The 13,070-nt window shown below is 40.7% G+C and overlaps 1 protein-coding gene across 2 annotated transcripts in view; it reads right to left on the reverse strand.

Moving 5' to 3' along the window:
* The window catches only part of kif4 (kinesin family member 4), a 93,172-nt gene that overhangs the window by 59,019 nt on the left and 21,083 nt on the right, over positions 1-13,070 (reverse strand). Inside the window, exons 7-14 of one of the 2 annotated variants that reach the window (XM_068047485.1) lie at positions 12,762-12,856; positions 11,466-11,585; positions 10,314-10,489; positions 9,667-9,728; positions 3,999-4,131; positions 3,439-3,497; positions 2,080-2,185; positions 432-503 (exon numbers count right to left, since the gene is read on the reverse strand). In XM_068047485.1, the coding sequence (XP_067903586.1) occupies positions 432-503; positions 2,080-2,185; positions 3,439-3,497; positions 3,999-4,131; positions 9,667-9,728; positions 10,314-10,489; positions 11,466-11,585; positions 12,762-12,856 (823 nt within the window). Of the gene's footprint in view, positions 1-431; positions 504-2,079; positions 2,186-3,438; positions 3,498-3,998; positions 4,168-9,666; positions 9,729-10,313; positions 10,490-11,465; positions 11,586-12,761; positions 12,857-13,070 lie in introns of both variants that reach the window. The other variant, XM_068047484.1, reaches the window with a different exon arrangement.

Genomic DNA, 13,070 nt, shown 5'->3' on the forward strand with positions numbered 1-13,070 from the left:
AAGACTTTTAAAGTCAACATTGTAGGCTTATTCACCCAAAATTAGTGGTTTCACAGGTTGACAATATATGGCTTATTTGAAGCAGTCTTAGAAAATTTAGAACTCAATACAGAATTACCAGCAGAACTCTGTCTCTACTTGCAAGATGCCTTAGCATGTAGTTTATAACCAGCACACCAAATCACAAATTGCCATAAACTGCTGAAGCTGCAGTGTGTCCATTGACTAACTTTGTATCCTTCATGGGTGAGTTCAGAAGAAAAAGCTGGTTACAATTCCAAAGCAACTACATACCTGCACTTGGCATATTCATAGTGGAAATCAAATGTGAACCTTCAAACACTTCTCCCTCTCAAAACATTGGAGAAAAATATTGGGATTAGAATAGATTAAAACTTGCATATAATACAGAAAAAAAAAAAGTCACTTACATCTGCATTTTCCTCCCCTTGTTGCTCTAGATCAATTCCCTCCAGTTCAGGCAGCATTTTTGTGCATTCATTCTATATAGAAAGAAGATTTAGAAACAAAATATTTAGGCTCATGTTAGAGATGACAAAATCCCATGCCCTATCGATTTTAGTCCAACCATCATTTTCATGGATCCTGCACAAATGTCAATATTCATTGAAGGACATTTCAAAATCAACTTCCAAAGCTTTTTTGTTCACCTGAAAGGCACTTCCTCCCAGACCTCATTTTCTCCTTTCCTAAAAAGGCTCAAAGTCAGGGGACAGTATTTTACTTGCTGACATTCTTACAGTATTTTACCCATGCCAAATACAGTAGTCTGTTGAAATGAAAGGGCAGATAACAACTAAACCTAATCCTATCCTTAGGAAACATTAACACACCCGTATTGCAGCAGATGCCAATGCATAGCCATCATGAGCAGGAAGCCAGATTGATTTTTCCTCTCTAGAGGAGGGGTACAGAAGCCATTTGTAACATGCTATATATTGTGTCTGTAAAGTTTTACTATTTTGCAGCAACATTTTCCCACCTTCCAAGTTAATAGAACATGGTAAGCATGCCATGTATTCTGCAGTAAGCAATTCACAGAAATAATTCATATTATAATACTGAAGAAAAAAAAACAAGTGGCAAAATATTTCCCATCAAACTCTGATTGGAAGCCCTACTGACCCTTTACAGATTTGGGTGATTATGCCAACACTTAAATCATGCACTTTACTCATTTTTTCTTGTGCCTGCATTATTAATTGCAGATTTCCAAATTCAGGGTTAATTGTTTGAGCTGATCCATGCTGCAGGCAGGTGGTTTTGGTTCAGAAGATACTTGGCTTATGGAAACATTTATACTATAATCACAAGAAAACAAAGTGTTTTCAAAACTCCCACACTGCAAGACAGGGGTCAAATCTGGTTTCTTCTGGTCCATATGGACCAGTATCCTGGATGGGACCTTTATCCACTAGATTATGGAAAATGATCAGGGCCAATATAGGGTCCCTTTTTTAATGAAAACAAACAAAAAAGAGCCAACTTGCACAGTCCTTTTGGCATGCCCATATTCAAAACTGGTGACAACAAATAAAGCAGTAGCTTTCTTTTGAAACTAATTAGTCACTGTTGGTTTTAGGATCAAAGCATTAGCCAACCTACTGCCAATTAAGATGCATTACTCTTTTAAAGCAACAGCACATTATGGTGAAAAATAGTACACAATCAAAAGCAACAAATACAATTGCAGTCACTGTGCATCAGTGGTGGGTGTTGACCCTCTTGTTAAATTATAAGTGGACCAAACAAGCCAGTGATACACACAGCCCAAGAATGAATATATTTAAAAACACTGTAAAGCCAATCATCCATTAAGTGCTATGTTATCTTCATCAGTGTAGTTCAGACCATGTGAAGGCATTGCTTGCTTTTTAAAGGAAGTTTAGAGATATTAAAGTAGTTTCAAGAAATCTTCACATTTCCAAGTTTCATCTAACAGATCAAGGCATTTCCCATTCAAACTTCCAAATTAAAATATTCCTTCAATCAATTAGTGTTTGTATATCTCCACTTCTACAGCTATATTCACTCCACACAATGATGCATTAGTCTTACCTCCATGCTAGAAATGATCTGCAGCAGACTGCGTAGGACGTTGATTTGCTCGCTTATCTCTTCATTTGCTGAGATTTCTAATAGTTTGTCTAAGTTCAGCTTGCACCTATTAAAGTTAAATAACCAAGATGAAAAAAAAAATACAAACTATACCTCAATAGGACTATTCCAACTAGTAGTCAGCAAATGCACAGTAGCATCCTGAAATACATCACTCCCTAGTACCCAATTCAAAGCTGGGATTTTGAGTTACGCTTTTCTGCTACACACTGCCATACCAAAATGGAAATCATTCCATTTCCAAACACAACTCTTTCATTTTGATTGGCACGAGTTCTATATAATGGTGGAACTGGTTTCAAAATCTAGACTAGTAAAGAATGAAGGTGTCCCATCTCTGATGCAAGGTTGGGTGGACAAGTTAATTGCAACAATCTCCATTTCCCCAGTATAATGCTTTGTGGCTCCCTCCGATTTTAAAAAAATTTGATTAGTATTCAAGTCCATTTTGTATTTTTCAGTCCCTGATATCTCCAAGCAATAGGTTCCTCCTGTGATGGTCTATTACCATCTCAGTTTTTGTTCTGTTGCTGCACTACATTTGTACATGCCCAATTCCTACACCTTAATTGTAAGCATGAGCTCTTAAATAGTAAAAATCATGTGATTGAAAACAGCCAGTAAGGCTAAACAGCAGAAAACATTGTGAGGACTATTGTTGGTAGTGCTGAAAAAGGAATGGGGCAAGTAAAAAAGGAAGAGATGAACAGAATAAGGCTTCATAAAAGGGGCAATGATGAGCAAGGCCATTATAAATAGTGATTAACAAACAGAGTGGGCTATGGGGAGGTTGGGATTCACCAGGGACATGAAGCAAGTATTAAGGAATCGGAGGGCAATATTTAGTGGGTAGCGGAACTGTTAAGTGGCGAGGAGGCCATCATAATACCAAATAGGAGACTGTTGGATAGTGGTGGTGGGTGGGTTGTTGTTGGGCGGCAGGGACAGCTTGCAGGAAAAAAAAAAAAAGAGGATCTTCTGAACTAGTAGTAGCAGCGAGGGGCCATAAATTTATATAAAAAAACTTTTTAAAAACTGGAGGCATGAAAAAAAGAGTGCCACAGGCAGAGCACACAGGTGCAATAACTGCCTGCATGCATGTGTATGTTTGGGAGAAACTGAACAGGAGGCAGCACAAAATTGCTGGAGCACAGCTACTCATGCCACAGCACCACCACAAGGTAGCTGCCACAAAACCCTGAAAGATAACCATTAATATAGAATTGCCATTATAATGCTAGATTTTGAAAATACATAAAAATTCTCCAGCACCAAACAGAAAATACAGCAGATACATACGCAGCATGTTGCGAGAGTTCACTCAGCTTACATATCAGCTTCTCATTCGTCTGTTCCGTCTGTACAAAAATGAAACGTAATTAGAGAAGCTTGTAATGAATTTCATGTGTTCAAATTAATGACTAATAGACTCAATATTCTTAAGTTACACAGGGACTTCCAGCCTGCTAGCATAATTCTTATATACACCCTTGAACAATTAAATTCAATGCCACATCCTCCCCCACACCACCCCAAAAGAAAAAATCTACACAAATACTTAGTGCTCCAATTCACAAGCATATTTTCTTTGGCAGGGGTGGGAAAGAGAAAAAGAAGAAAAAAAAAGATTGCAACAGCAAACAACAATCCTTCAGCAGTAGCATACAAGAGTTAAATGACAGAAACACAAGTCATTTTCATTCTGAGGAGAAAAATATTTTAGGGGCTAGATGAGAGGGAATTTGAAAGGATACAAATCGCAAAAAAGAAGACTGAATACTTCACATCACTGCATTGGGACAAAAGAAAATACAAATAGCAAAATATTCAAAATGAGAAATATTGGTTGGACATCTTACTACTATGACTCTTTCACACATCTGAGTTGTCTGGCCAATTGCATCACGAAGCTCTTTACTCAGATTTTCTATTTCTTCTTGGTGCAGTCTTGCCGCCTCAATTACAGATTGTTGATTGTCCGATTTATCCACCCTGTTTAACGAAAGGATTTTCCCCCTTAATAGTACGCTAGTGCACACAAACAAACATGCTACAAATCAGACAGGAGCTCTTAAACTCTGCTACTACCAGCTCCCATAACACTCAAGAAACTATTAGATATAGTTAGACTTGAGCATTGCACTGCAGAAATAAAGGTGCATGTGAAATTGGCAGGCATTAACAAGGGAGAAAGACAAAAAAATTGCTTGTGAAAATATCAAAACCTCAATCTGCTTACTTTCAGCAACAAAGCCCGATGTCCCTCTTAAGGGATCATGTTTTGAATTTGGGTTTCAGAAAAAAATATATACTTTTGTGAAAAAAGTGACAGAACTCCAATAATTATACCCAGGCTTATACTGCATATTTCTAGTCCCTAGCAGCTTAGGTCTTAAAATTGGTTTTAATGAGAACACAATTTGGAAAGCATGATATTAAAGGTTAAGTACCAGATGTCTCAGACACTGGGAAAAGAGGTTGTGATACATTAAACTGTTTGTTCTCAAAGAATGGGAGTATGTGAAAGATAGGAAAATTATAGGAGGAAACCCAAAAGACAGTTATACAAATTTCTACTCTACTTAACATGGTGGATAGCACGTTTATAGATGTGGTCAGCCTGCAGCTTAAGAGTATGCAGTGAAAGAGGGAATGGGTGACAGCCTGGCAGCCAAGAAGAAAGAGGCAGGTTGTGCAGGAGTGTATCTCACCGGTGTTTAGTTCTAAATACTGTGGAAAGCGATGGCTCATATAGGGAGTGCAGCCACAGCCAAGCCCAAGGCACCACAGTTGGCACAGATGCACGTTGGAGGTGGGGTGGGGTGGGAGGTAGAGAAAAAGGGATACAAGGAAGACTGGAAGAGCAATAGTGATGAGATTAGATAGTTAGGGGAATACACAGATGTTTCTGTAGCTGCTGTTGCAAATCCAGGATAGCCTGTGCCCCCCGGTGCCAGGGTCAAGGAGGGTCACCAAACAGCTGCAGAGCACCAAGGGTAGAGGGTGAACAGCCTGCAGTCGTGGTCCACATTGGTACCAATGACATAGGCAGAAAGAGGGATGCAGAAAGAGCTTAGGGAGAGAGGAAAGAAATTAGCAAGCAGGACCTCAAAGATTACACTCAGTACCACACGCAAAATTAGAAATAGGAGGATAGAGTGGATGAACGTGTGGCTGGACGGATGGTGCAGAAGGGAGTGCTTTAGATTCCTGGGACACTGGGACCAATAAGAACCAGACAGGTTGCACCTGAACAGAGCTGGAACAAATTTCTTTGCAGCACAATTTGCTAGTGCTATTGGGGAGGGTTCAAACTAACTTGGCAGGCAGGTGGAACAAGATAATACAAGAGAGGAAAACCAAGGTGCACAGAAAATTAGGAGACAAATAACACTAGAGTACAAAATAGTAAAGTAGTAGATGGGGTCAGAGAGAGAGTTTTAAAAAAAATTATTTCACAGGATATGGGCATTGCTAGCTAGACCAGCTTTTACTGCCCATCCCTAATTGCCCTTGAGAAGGTGGTGGTGAGCTGCCTTCTTGAACTGCTGCAGTCCACGTGGTGTAGGTACACCCACAGTGCTGTTCGGAAGAGAGTTCTCGGATTTTGATCCAGCGGCAGTGAGAAGGAACAGTGATGGTGAGACACACTTGGAGGGGAACTTGCAGGTGGTGGTGTTCCGATGCATCTGCTGCCTTTGTCCTTCTAGATGGTAGAGATTGCAGGTTTGGAAGGTGCTGTCCAAGCAGCCTTGGTGAGTTGCTGCAGCGCATCTTGTAGATGGTACATACTGCTGCCACTATGCGTCAGTGGTAGAGGGAGTGAATGTTGAAGGTGATGGATGGTGTGCCAATCAAGTGGGCTGGTTTATCCTGGATGGTGTCCAGCTTTCCATCGCACTCCTGACTTGTGTCAGGTAGATTGTGGACAGGCTTTGGTGAGACAGGAGGAGAGTTCCTCACTGCACAGGCCTAGGTCTCTGACCTGCTCTTATAGCCACAGTAGTTATATGGCTACTCCAGTTCAATCTCTGGTCAATGGTAACCCCCAGGATGTTGATAGTGGGGGATTCAACAATGCTAATGCCATGGAATGTCAAGGGGAGATGGCTGGATTCTCTCTTGTTGGAGATAATTATTGTCTGGCACTTAAGTGGCAAGTTACATTTGTGCCACACATCAGCCCAAGCCTGGATGTTGTCCAGGTCTTGCTGCATATGGACACAGGTTGTGGCTGTTGGAGGTCAATCATCTCAGTCCTAGGACATCACTGCATGTTCAGGGTAGTGTCCTAGGCCTAACCACCTTCAGCTGCTTCATCAACAACCTTCCCTCCATAAAGGTCAGAAGTGGGCTGCTTCGGTATCTGAGGAGTCGCGAATGGTGTTGATCATTGCACAATCAGCAAACATCCCCACTTCTGACCTTATGATGGAGGGCAGCTCATTGAAGCAGCTGAAGACGGTTGGGCCTAGGTTACCACCCTGACAGAAACTCCTGCAGTAATGTCCTGGGGCTGAGATGATTGACCTCCAAAAACCATAACTGTCTGCTAGGTATCACACCAGCTAGTGGAGAATTCTCCCCCACCCCCTGATTCCCACTGACTCCAGTTTTGCTTGGTCTCCTTGATGCCTAGCACAGTGCGACAGTGTAAGATAGAATGGGAGAAGGGAGTAGTTTAATATTAGATGGGAGCGGGCTGAGAAGGACTATGATGAATGCAAAGACAGGATTACAATGCATGCGTGTAATATGCACAAAGTCTGGTGAATAAGGTTGGTGAACTACAAGCACAAATAGCAGTATGGGAATAATGATGCAGTAGCAATAACTGATTGGGAAAAAATGCAGTGCTGGAAAGGGCAGATGTCCTTGAAGGGGCAAGGACAGAATCCATTTGATTAGAGTGGAGGAGCAACAAGGGTTTGATCAGTCACAGGGGTATGACACACAGGCACACAAAGGAGGGGAAGGAATTTCTGAAATGAAGGAAGAACTTCCTTGATCAGTATGTACTCAGCCCAACTGGAAAAGGAGCCATTATTGGAACTGGTACTGGGAAATGAGGTGGGCCATATGTCTATTGGGGAGCACTTGGACAAGGTTTAGACTGGTAATGCAGAAAAACAACAAAATAAAGTAGAATGTTCAGATTGGAAGAGGGCTAATTTCAACACAACGAGAAGGGATCTAGCCAGTGTAAAATGGAACCAAAGACTGGCAGGAAGAGTTGTATTGGAACAATGGGTTATCTTTAAGGAACAGATGCTTCAGGTACAGGCGAGGTACATTCAAACTAGGGTAAAAGGTAAGGGAACCAAAAACAGGGCTCCTTGGAAGACGAGAGAGATGGAGATTATGAAGAAACAAAAAGGGTGCATGAAGATCAGGTGAACTTATCAAGTGAGAAACAGGCCATATACATTAAGTTGAGAGGAGAGGTGAAGAGGAAAATAAGACTGGCAAAGAAAGAATAGAATGGCAATCAACATAAAAGGGAAACCAAAAATCTTCACAGGCATGTAAATAGTAAGTGGGTAGTAAGAGGTGGAGTGGGGCCTATGAGGGACAAAGAGGGTAATATATGCTTAGCGGTGCAGGGCAAGGCTATAACAAGTGAGTACTTTGTATCTGTGTTCACGAAGGAAGAGGAATCTGAAAAAGTATTGGTAGAAGCAGTCAGAGTTGAGGTAATGGATAAGGTACTAAAAAAGGCTGGCTATACTTAGGGTAACCTAAGGTTACTTAGTAACCTGGTCCGGATGGCTTGCAAAGGATGTGGGGATGGAGATAGTGGTAGGGCTCGCCAGAATCTTCCAATCCTCTCTGGATACAGGGGAGGCGCCAGAGGATAAGACTGGCAAATGTAACACCCTTATTCAGCAAAGGATGCACGGTCAGTCCTAGCAACTACAGACCAGTTAGTTTAACACTAGTGGTGGGTAATGTTTTAGAAACAATAAACAGAAAAAAAAAAATCAGACACTCCAAGGTTTGAGTTAAATGAAGGATAGCCAGTATGGATTTGCAAAAGGCAGATCATGCTTGACTAATCTAATTGAATTTTTTGATGAAGTAACAGAGAAGGCTAATGAAGGGAATGAGGTGGATGTTGTCTATATGGATCTTAAGAAAACATTTGATAAGGTATCACAAAAAGGCTGGTTAACAAAATTGAGGCTCATGGAATAGGAGGGTCAATGTCCAACTGAATAAAAAAATTGGCTTAAGGACAGAAAAGAGTGAGTCATAGAAAATGGTTATTTTTAAGACTGGAAGATGGTGAACAATAATGTTCCCCAAGGGTCAGTGCTGGGACCACTGCTTTTTTTTGCTCTATTCCAAGATCCAAGTCATTTTATATACAGAGTAAAATTTCAAAATTTTCTGCTGATACCAAATTTGGAGGTGTGGCAAACAATGAGGATGACATAAAAACAAGAAGTGCTGGAAATACTCAGCAGGTCTGGCAGCATCTGTGGGGAGAGAAGCAGAGTTAACGTTTCAGGTCAGTGACCCTTCTTCAGAACTGAAACGTTAACTCTGCTTCTTTCTCCACAGATGTTGCCAGATCTGCTGAGTATTTCCAGCATTTCTTGTTTTTATTTCAGATTTCCAGCATCTGCAGTATTTTGCTTTTATAATGAGGATGATATAGACAGGCTGCAATAGGAGATAGATAAGCTAGCAGAATGGACAGAGAGAGAGGTGGCAAATGGAATTTAATACAGACAAGTGTGAGGTGATGGATTTTGGCAGTAGGAATAGGGAGAGGCAATATACACTTAATGGCACATAAAAAAAAAAAGAGTGTCTTCAGGAACAGAGGGACTTGGGGGTGCATATGCACAGATCCTTGAAGGTGGCAGGATATGTCAAGAGTGGTTTGTGAAGCATATGGGACCTTGGGCTTCCGAAGTAGAGGCATTGGGTACAAAAGCAGGGAAATTATGCAGAACCTTTATAAACTCTGGATAGGCCCCAGGGGTATTGGGTACTGCGTCCAGTTCTGGTCACTGTACTTCAGGAAGGATGTGAGGATCCCCAAGAGGGCGCAGAGGAGATTTACCAGAATGGTTCCTGGGATGGAGGATTTTAGTTAGAAGGTTAGGTTGGAAAAGGTGAGTTTGTTCTACTTAGAACAAAGGAGATTTAGGAGAGATTATGACAGGCTTAGATAAGTTAACAAGGTAAAACTGTTCCCATTAACTAATGGTACAAGGTTTAGGGGACACAGATTGAAGGTTTTGGGCAAAAGATGCAGGGGGAATATGAGGAAGCACTTTTAAAAAAACGGTGGGTGGTGGAAGCAGAGATGGTCAATGACTTCAAGAGGAAGGTGGATGGCCACTTGAGGGAAATAGACTTACAGGGCTATAAGGATTGAGTGGAGGATTAGAACTGACTGGATAGCTCTGTGGAGAACCAGCATGAACTCTATGGGCACAAATATCCTCCTTCTGTGCTGTAAATGGCTATTTGTGATTCAATAAAAACAGGCACTGATAATTCGACTAGACTTACCTACTGCTCATTTGAACTGTGCCCCCATGTGCTTGTAGCAACAACACTTGAAGTTCTTGCACCTGAACCAAACACAAAGAATTACATCCACAACACACCTACTACTGTTAGAATTAAGAACACAATTCAACATAGATCATTTATCTTTCAAGTAAATAAAATCGCAGACATCGCCCTCTAGAATGCAAGTTTTTTTTAAATAAAAAAGGAAGCTAAAATGTGCATCATTGCCTATTAGAAGTGAAAGACTTAAAAAAAAAAAAAAAATTCTGGTTGGGGCCATTGCAAGTGTAAAGTTGCATTATGGAAAACCCTAAAAATAGTATCGAATAGCCCCATTTGTAAATAAATCCTGAAGCCAAATGCTTAAACCTGCCATTAAAATGCAACACCTGTTCAGCATGACTGTTAAACTTTTATGTAAAAGGTTGTGTATTAAAAGGATTTACATGTTCAGGGTCATCAGTCCAATTTTCACTGTACTGCAACTCCACTTGCAAGTCGCAAGGAGCTTTTAAAAAAAATTCTGCAAATGTACATGCAGTGTTAAGCAAAGAAAATAAAATATTACACTCTTTGGGGGGGGCGGGGGGGAGATGATGATCTCAAAACAATAGCAGTATGCGCCAACAGATTTAGCCTTCTACCTGCTGCTTAAGGCGCTGCAGCTCAGCAGCCTGGGGATCGAAGTTAACCACAGGCTTATTCTTTATCTTCCTTGCTCTGTCAGCATAGCGTAGAGTATTTAGAGTCTCTTCAAGATTAGAATCAGCAGGACTGACACAAGCTATCATCAATGTATGGCTATTTCCACCAAGCGAGTCTGAAAAGAGAAAAACCTTTAAGACAGAAGACAGCAGGAAGTCTGAGACTACAGTTGAAAACATTTACATAGCTAGAAGGAAGGGCAGAATTACTTGCATTCAATAGTGAAACAACACCCACTTTTGGAGCTAGCTCATCAAAAATAAAACCTAGTATGTAATTCTCTACATTTACCCAAATCAATACAGGATCTAAAACGAGTTACATTGGGCTGGGCATGCAGATTCAATTTTAGGGGAAGTCCATAGTTTGCAACATAAGGGGCCTTCCAATGTCACAGCTGGTTAAAACAGCATAGGTTATATGGACCTGGAAGATCCCAAGTTTCATCTCCAACCCATGCTCAGAATGGGGGGTGGGGGTGGTGGGGGGCTGAGAAAGAGAAGCTGAGACACCCTGTGATCCATGGTGTGTGTGTGGATAGGATGTTCCCATGCTCAGAATCTGCTGACACACAAAGAATGACCACTTAGTAAGGCACCCAAAGACCACCAGCATCAGCGAACTCCATCTAGAAAGACATCTTTGGGAAAGAGAGGGGGAGAATTGAAAGACACATATACACCGATCGAATGCTAAATAACAGAGGGCACAAACTTCCTTCTATATGCTAATAAGTGAGGAAGACCAACTTCCAGCCCGTTTCCTCCACATATTTAAAAAGAAAAAGCCAAAAAATACAAATAAAAAATATTGTAAACACTCAGCAGTTCTGGCAGCATCTGTGGAGAGAGAAGCAGTTTTAATGTTTTAGGTCGGTGACCTTTCATCAGAACAGCTCTGGTCACAGACCTGAAACGTTAAATCTGCTTCTCTTTCCACAGATGCTGCCAGACCTGCTGAGTATTTCCAGCACTTGCTTTCTGTTTTTATTTCAGATTTCCAGCATTCCCAGTATTTTGCTTTTATTACAATAAAACATTGACTGGGAACATTGGCACACAAATCTTATAACACAAAATGAAATACTTTACCTTGCAGTAATCTGGTTAGTTTTGAATCTCGATATGGTACAAAGCCCTTTCGGTTATTCTCATCTCCAAGTGCACTGATAACATTACCCAGGGAGAGCAATCCACGATTGATGTTGATTCCTGCAAAAAACTGACCATTAGTCCACTAGCACTCTGCAGAAGACAGCACAGAAGTGCTGTACAAGAGGATATGATAGCTGAAACCACCCAGTGCAGTACTGGTTCCTGGACAGTCAGTCATTCAGCTCCATCTGGCATGGTCAAGTACTAGTTGGACTAATTATTCACCAATCTACCAAGCTGGAATGGTTGAATCAGTCAGCTCAACCCATGAAAGCATATTCTTAGTGTCAATAGACTTTAGCTTATGCGGCAACAGCAGTTCAGACCAAATAGTGAAGCAGCAGCAACAGCAACAACATTAGTTTCTCAATTTAAAAAACTCTTACAGATAAGTAGCACAGTTCAATAACGGAACTTAAACAACAATGAGCACAGTTACTGGGATTTCTACAAAGCTTTAACAGTAGGTGCTTGCAACATTAGACATACAACAGAAAAAAAAACTTTAGAACAATTTGAAGCCAATGATGAAAGACAGGATAAAACAACTGTTTGGAACAAATTAGAGACACCTAAACTTTAAGGAAAGAATATCTGGAACTTTTTTTGCGAACAAAAATCCAGGAACAGCCAAGTATTTCAGGTGAGCACAACATGCAAAAAAAAGTATAGCAGAAGGAAAAAGGATAATGGCCTTTTATCAGACAAAACTCCATCATCAGGATATTTAATAATCTGAGATTAATGTAAAGAAAGTGACCCAAATCTATGATATAATCATAGTTCAAGAATCCTCCTTAGACTGACACAGGCAGTTTGATATTTGTAACGGTGCCATGTTTAACCGTAGAGGATTTGGGGTCAGTTGAATAACCTACTCTTAGCATACTTCAGTGGTCATTTATTAATCACAAAAAAAAAAATAGGATTTTTGATTTACATTTACTAACACCTCAAATGCAGAGCAGACAACAGGTACAACTTCCCAGCTCTTTCAACTTTCAGGCCTTCATCCCCCACTTGGACTCGGAGTCCCTCCAGATGCTTTGCCATCATTTACAACTTGCCAGATTAAAAGGTCTGATCTTTTCAAATAATCTAGGATAATTTTACTGAATACATTTTTTTGAATCCTAGTGAATGGGAATTAAAAAAAATTCAAGACATCCTCCTAGACTTTCCACCCCTTTTAAAAGTATTCTAAGGCAAACTCCTTACAGTGGATCAGATTACCTTCCTTTAGGCGGTCACCTTCTGCTTTGGTTTTCTTTTGGCGCTCAGATCCTGCCAAATCCACCAGGTGCAATTTGGAACGGAAGTAATTGTTTCTGAAGAGAAAAGGTGGGAGGGGAAAATGGTTACCTGGAAACGGACCCCACTCAGGAAGGAAAAGACGACCTGTTAGCACATCCATTCTTCCTGTTTAATATGTACACAGAAATTCACATAAAGGCACAATACCCACAATCAACTTTTTTTTTTTTTTAAGCTGAAGATTAACAGAAAAACCAGAATGCAAATATCATACAACTGATTTTAAAA

Source organism: Heterodontus francisci, chromosome 15, assembly GCF_036365525.1.
Source record: "Heterodontus francisci isolate sHetFra1 chromosome 15, sHetFra1.hap1, whole genome shotgun sequence".
Classification (NCBI taxonomy): domain Eukaryota; kingdom Metazoa; phylum Chordata; class Chondrichthyes; order Heterodontiformes; family Heterodontidae; genus Heterodontus; species Heterodontus francisci.